Source organism: Helianthus annuus, chromosome 13 (genome assembly GCF_002127325.2).
Source record: "Helianthus annuus cultivar XRQ/B chromosome 13, HanXRQr2.0-SUNRISE, whole genome shotgun sequence".
NCBI classification, from domain to species: domain Eukaryota; kingdom Viridiplantae; phylum Streptophyta; class Magnoliopsida; order Asterales; family Asteraceae; genus Helianthus; species Helianthus annuus.
Window position 1 is genome coordinate 88,184,220 of NC_035445.2, and position 7,005 is coordinate 88,191,224.

Below are 7,005 nucleotides of genomic sequence, written 5' to 3' on the forward strand. Positions count from 1 at the left end.
GAGGATTAAATCATAGATAGGCCTCCTCCTTTTAATTGCATTTAGACGGAGAGGAAACTTGTTTAAATGAAATTCGAATATTAGTTTTTGTTAACTTCACCAAGTCCTTTAATTGTTACGTTATATTATATTCACAAACAAAAGGTAATCCTTTGAGAATATAGCTATTTATATCTAAATTCTATTTAGTAATTAAGGATTAACAGCTGACAGATTAGCGTAAAACCCACGTATACTTAAACTTGGTCGTTTGTGGGTCGGCGCATAGTCTCAATATCTCCGTCATCAATAGAACTATGCAATGCACAAGAACATCATATTACAATTACAAGCGATGTTATACAAACCAACATTCGTACTTGGGAAAAGGTATTGAAATTCTATCAAATGAAATATAAACTATAAAAGGGTAAATTTGGTATTTTGAGAATGATGGGAAGGGCATTATTGGAAGATGAAAGCAGAATTTTTGGGTTTATGTAACATTGTGTTCATGCACTCTAGAAGCCTTAAAAGAAGCTACACCTTAATATGCTTTATCAAACTCCACAACATTTCTATCTTTAGAATCCCACCCAACGTTTAAATTTCCTTAAAGTTTTCAAAATAAACCACCCCATTTACATGGTTTAATCAACGATAAATGTTTTTAACCTATCTACTTGACACCAATAATGATTTTTTTAAAGGTGAACTTCATTAAAAAAATGTTAAAACCCAAAATCCGAGCGGCCACATAACAACAAATTACATAATTACAAATTTACATCACTTTTCCCATGAGATACTAGTAAATTTAGATCTACTATTAAACCAAAAATACCCGATCGACTTAACTTCATTGATGATGTCTTCGGTCTGAAAGATTTATCATATTATTTAAGCACCGAGAGATTTACTTTTTTTAGGGTAAATTACACTTTTCGTCCTTTATATTTGTATCGGATTGCAATGGATAGCATTTAACTTCAATAATTATAGTCACAATCCTTTATTTAGAAAACTCAGTACATCTTTCGTCCTTTAGTACTAACAAGGTTAAAATTTTCAGTTAAATTTATTCAGTTAAGGGTAATTTAGTCTTTCTACTTAATTATTTATAGTATAAATAAAAGAAAATAAAATCAAATATAAATATCATTTTCTCTTTCACTCTCTCTCTCTCTCACACTTTGAACTGAAAATTTGATTTTATTTTCTTTTATTTATACAATAAATAATTATGTAGAAAGACTAAATTGCCCTTAAGTGCATAAATTTAACTGAAAATTTTAACCTTGTTAGTGCTAAAGGACGAAAGATGTACCGAGTTTTCCAATAAAGGATTGTAACTGTAATTATTGAAGTTAAAGACTATCTATTGCAATCTGATACAAACATAAAGGACAAAAAGTGTAATTTACCCTTTTTTATTTAGTTAACTAATATACATATTTTTGCTTTTTTGGTTTCCAAATGTTTTTAAATTTAGTATCATTAAGTGGATAAGTATGAATTGGTTTTACCCAACTTTGACCCGACTTTTTTTGATCCACCTTCTTTTAATCCGACCAATTTGTGCTCCCTGTAAAAAAAATTGGATCCAGCACTGACCGTAACTAGAGGTGCACAAATCGGGTTTTTTAAATACTTTGTTCTGGGTATAGAACTAGTTCCGCGTATAATCAAGTATTGAGACGAACCAGATAGGGTTTTGGTACATGTATTATGGAGAAAAACGATACTCTGTGTACTCGAGTAGAGTATGATTGGGTTCAGATATAACCGGATATTGGAACCGGATACGAGTTTGGGTATTAATGCCCGGTTTTTAAAAATAAGGTTGTTGTTATTATTATTATTATTATTATTATTATTATTATTATAATTATTATTATTTTACACAAAAATAAATTCGTTTAAAAATTATACTATGTTTATAATTTGTAAAAAACTATTAACATAAATTAAAATAACATAAATTCACTCAAGTATATATTATTTGCTTTACAATATGCATTTAAAAAAATTAAATATTAAAGTTGCAAGATAAACATAAAAATATGTTTTAAATATTAGGGTATTCTATCGGGTATTATAAAAACCGGTATTGATTATATGGTATGACCGGTTTTGAGTATTTTTGGGTATCAGGTACGGGTTCGTGTACAGGTATTGAACTCAAAATGTATGCCCTACAGGTAGAGTCGAGTTTTGTTACGTGTATAAAATACCGAGTAAAAAATAACCTGTTCTGGATTTTTTTTCTCACTTACAATTCCAGCTACGAGTTTTTTGTGCACCTCTAGCCGCAACCCCTTTTGGAGTAAGACTTACCTCTAAAAAGGTTATATGATATCATAAATCCAATAATAAATGCTTTATAACATAACTACAAAATAAATAAGATAGATTTTCCCATTGTTCAAAGGAAGAAAATAAAAAAGAAAAAGGTGATATAGATTTAGATTTAGCTTCAGCTTGAACTACAGCTGCCCGAATCTCCTCGAATTACGAGGCCTTTTGCATGTATATATATAAACCCTCACTCACCACCCTCCACCATCATATTCAGGAATCCCTCAAAAGAAACACACACACTATCCACCACAAGGTAACACCAAAAACCCTAATCACACACAGTGAGTGTAGTAATGTTAGTATGCATGTTCTTAGACCTACATCTATCATATCTCTAACATTTGTTTTGTTTTGTGTAGAAAGATGAGTAGGCCAGGAGATTGGAACTGCAGGTCATGCCAACACCTGAATTTCCAAAGAAGGGAATCATGTCAAAGATGTGGGGAGATGAAACATGGGGGCGGGTTTGTTGGTAGGGCAATTGGTATCAACCCTTCTGCATTCAGTTTCACCGGGCCTGATGTCAGGCCCGGTGACTGGTACTGCAATGTTGGCAACTGTGGGGCTCACAACTTTGCGAGCCGCTCCAGTTGCTTCAAGTGTGGAGCATTTAAGGACGAGTTGGGCTCTAATGGTGGTGGGTTTGATGGTGATATGTCCCGTACGAGGGGCTTTGGGTTTGGCAGCGGCAGTGGTGGTGGCGGCAACCGTTCGGGTTGGAAGTCCGGTGACTGGATATGCACTAGGTAACTTTTCGTCTCTTTGTGCTTTCTTTGTTCCCAAGAAACCCTACTTGCTACTCATTATGTTTCATGCATGAAAAGACGTACGTCCCTCATGCATATGTAAAAAAATCAAAATTAACAAGTTTATAATATTATCATGATCACCAAGTTGAAGATTTAGGTTTCATATGAGAACTCACTATCATTTCATTAAAAAAATCAATGACCAAAAAAGCAAACCTGATGCACAAGACTCCCGCATGCGTGGGGCCCGAAAGGGTCGCTCAAATCCTTAGCCTCTAAGTCACATGACAACAACCTGAAACTAAAATATATATATATATATATAATAATGACCAAGCTTATACAATTGTTTAATAATAACTAAGCTTATAAAATTGTTTCTATGTTTGTGTATTTATTATATAACTTGATTTTTTGTAGGCCTGGCTGCAACGAGCACAACTTCGCGAGCCGAATGGAATGCTTTAGATGCAACGCACCTAGGGATTCCGGTAGCCATTCTTCCTTTTAAATCAAGTTGTCGCGTTTCAAGTTCCTGGTAATTAAGACCCTATATTAATTTTCTGGTTGATATCAGACATGTAGTAATAAAAATGTTTATATGATATAATTTCAGGTATTATGAGTTTTCTATCTACATAAGAGGAAGAGTGAGAGATATTGATCAGACAGAATCAAGAAGAAAGAGCATCGGATATTCTAAAGTCCCCCCTTTTTGCCCATATCATATGCAATCCTATCTTTGATTTTCTCTTTTTGTTTTTTGTTTTATTTAATTTTTATTTCAATAGTAATGATGATCGATCTACTAGGAAGTCGTAGGTGAATTATGGTTATTTGATTAGTACAACTCATGTTTAATTTTATGGCTGATTTTGTGAAGTTCTACTGAGAGATGATCATGTTGTTTGGGGATGATAATTCAGTCTAATATTATGTGTTGTTGCTTTTGTTCTTGATTTACTACTTAATAAAAAAGTAATACAATGAAGAATATCATTAAATTGATTTGTGTAAATCCTAATAAATTGCAAGCTAACAAATAAGAATATTTCAGGTGTGACAAACTAATAATTAATAATTACAAGATATATGTAGTTGATTAGCAATAACCAACAATGACAGCATAGGATTCCAAAGCTTTTAAGTTTAACATCTTTTTTTCACCTAGAAATCTGCAATATACTGGTCAAAAAGCTAAGACACACATTTTTATTAATTAGTGATATGATCTCCTGCTAGACATTATTGTTTAGCTTTTGCCAAGATTCTTATCAGCACATTTTATAAAAAGAAGCTTTATATTTTACCTTAAAAATATGCTACTTGGTCAAGCAGTATTCATAATATGTCATTATCATTTTAATCTCCCAAACAAGATTCTTTAAATTTAATTTTCTCCCTAAATAATAAAAACCTTCATTTAATCTAGCCTTACAATCTTTAACCAGACATGACTATTGGCCAATTAGTCGATGAAGCGATTTTATCCGTTAGTCGGTATAAACTTATAAAAATGTTACCCCCTAAGGTTACTATTACATTGATGTTGGCTGGTAGGTAGCTTGCAAGCTGTAATCTTGGGTTCTTGAAGTGGTTTCCATGATTAGAAAATGTCCTTGATCTTTGGCAGTAAGCTTTAATAAGCATTGAGTTCATGGATACAATCATACAAGATCATAGAAGGAATACAACACAAGCTTTTGCTCTAAAAGAAAAACCAGTGCCACTTTAATCATGATATGAAATGGTGATATTTCAAGAACTGATGGTCCATTCATTGCCATTACTTGCTTTTTGTGGTGAAATTATTAAAGGAAGTACTGAAGCATATATAAAATGAAAACAAAGGTAAAGTAATAATCATGTGGAATCTACATTGCATGAAAGTTAAAGAAAAGCTAAGCATTGATAGTTTTCAAAGTTCACTTCCCTAGCTCATACAGGAAGAAAGTGAATGGAAAAAAGCCTTTAAACTAGTTGAGTTTGCTCAAAGGCTGTCAATGTAAATATTTTACTGCTAGCCAATTTGATTGGAATATTTCCATATCATATAAGTGGAACTAGTAACGTTGGCCAACATAATCAAGAGTAAGTGAATAAATACTTGCGGTATGCGCATACAATGTATATATGTGCGGGCACTCGGGAGCAAAAGTGAAAATGAATTAATTTTAATATTATTTTACTAATTTCGTGAAAATAACGTTAAAAGAGGAGGATGGTTAATCATGCATCATGTGGTGGCGTTGATAGCCGAAAGACAAGGGGGGTACATGCACTAATCGGTCTTTGTCTCAATTGCTGAGTGTAATGTGTCTTATGACCAAGACTTGATGCAAAACTATTATCGAGTCGGGGGTCTCATTGGAAGCAGCATCTCTATTCTTACGGGGTAGAGGTAAGACTGTCTATATCTTACCCTCCTCAGACACTACCTTAGTTTTGCTATTGGTAGGATTTACTAAGTATGATGATGATGTTGACTATAAAATTAACCAAATTAACTGCTATTTATTTAAAAAGGGCAAAAGCAACTGAAAACGCGACCATCACCAAAACCAAATGCCTACAAAACGTCGCTAATTATTTAAAGAAAAAAAATAATAAGCCAGACACAAACTTTGTCACAATACAGTATTTAGTTCGAAAAAAATGTAGCACTTTTAAGAAAAATGAAATAATAAATAGGCCAATCACGAATATTTAGAAGTCCATCGTGAAAACCATCACGAAATTTCTTAAAAGGAAATAAATATAGATCAGCAACAACAAGGCTATATATTGTAGTTTAGCTAAAACTACATAACGTTATGTTACGTCATTGTCACGTAGGTAATAAGTTTTAACTCACTCACCCTTTATTGTTGGTGCACTTGTGTCTGTACTTTGTCTGTATTTAGTCACGATGTAAACGATGTCCGTGTCAGTCCTGTAAGTTGACCAAGTCAACCGTCCTCCTGGTTTGACTTGGCCAAACAATCAGATATTGGTTGTAACATGTCTGTCTCGAAGGATGAGTGATCGAAGGATAATGTAGATCCTTCGATCTCATCGAAAGATATGCTACGAAAGTTACTGTTGGACTTCGAAGGATATGCAATCCTTCGAAATATTTGAAGATCTTTCGATGGCTTTGTGATCGATAGATGATCCTTCGTGACATCTATCGGATCCTTCGGTCAGACATGCTGGGCTGGGTATATATATACCCATGCAGTGTATGTTAGAGGATAGATGCACACAGATAGAAAGATAGAGTTCTTGAGAGCATTCTGTCCGAAACACACACACACACTTTGAGAGTTTGCAAGTTAGATTTGTAAACATTGTGCTTGTAACCGAAACCTTCATACGTATTAATACAGTGGTGTTAATCGGTGAACCTTTGTGTGTTGTGCTTTATACTTGTTTCATCTCGGTTTGCTTGCTAGCTTGGATTCCGCACTCGCTAGTGGGTTTGTATAACAAGGTTTAGGTTCGTCATCCTCCGAGAGGGACCTACAAAAAGAATGTCTGTATATATTTATTTACTGCTTAACTTTTATTGTCTTATTTTAAACAGTTTCGTCGTTTGGTGCATATCAGCACGACATTAGCGGTGATGTCGTTTGATAACACTCAAAGGATATTAAAATTGTTGTCTTTCAATTTATTCAAAAAGCCAAAAAGATTTTATTTCTGCTTTATTTTCGATCGTACGATGTTGGAGCTCGAGTCTTCGTTACCTGAAATCTGAACGAAAACCGAATTGACTAAATCTTCATAAACGGTCGAAATTTGCAAGTTTTGAAAGTTAAATCTAAAATTGAGAAATTTATTAAACTTTCAAACTGTCGGACGGTGTTTGATTGTGACATGGTCATTCGTGTGTCATTCGTTTATACTAATTATTCCAAACAGTTGTTCTCATTAT

The 7,005-nt window shown here is 33.5% G+C and overlaps 1 protein-coding gene across 3 annotated transcripts; it reads left to right on the top strand.

Moving 5' to 3' along the window:
- Nucleotides 1-2,463: 2,463 nt before the first annotated feature.
- On the top strand, nt 2,464-4,045 carry LOC110898526 (transcription initiation factor TFIID subunit 15). Of its 3 annotated transcripts, none has more exons than XM_022145321.2 (4): nt 2,464-2,593; nt 2,700-3,086; nt 3,510-3,580; nt 3,706-4,045. In XM_022145321.2, the coding sequence occupies exons 2-4, from the start codon at nt 2,704-2,706 to the stop codon at nt 3,729-3,731; spliced, it is 480 nt and encodes a 159-aa protein (XP_022001013.1). In that variant the 5' UTR covers nt 2,464-2,593; nt 2,700-2,703; the 3' UTR covers nt 3,732-4,045. The 3 variants fall into 3 exon arrangements, with proteins under 3 accessions (XP_022001013.1, XP_022001015.1, XP_022001014.1); XM_022145323.2 differs by having other exon boundaries at nt 3,510-3,627; nt 3,706-4,043; XM_022145322.2 differs by having other exon boundaries at nt 2,559-2,621.
- The last annotated feature ends 2,960 nt before the right edge of the window (nt 4,046-7,005 follow it).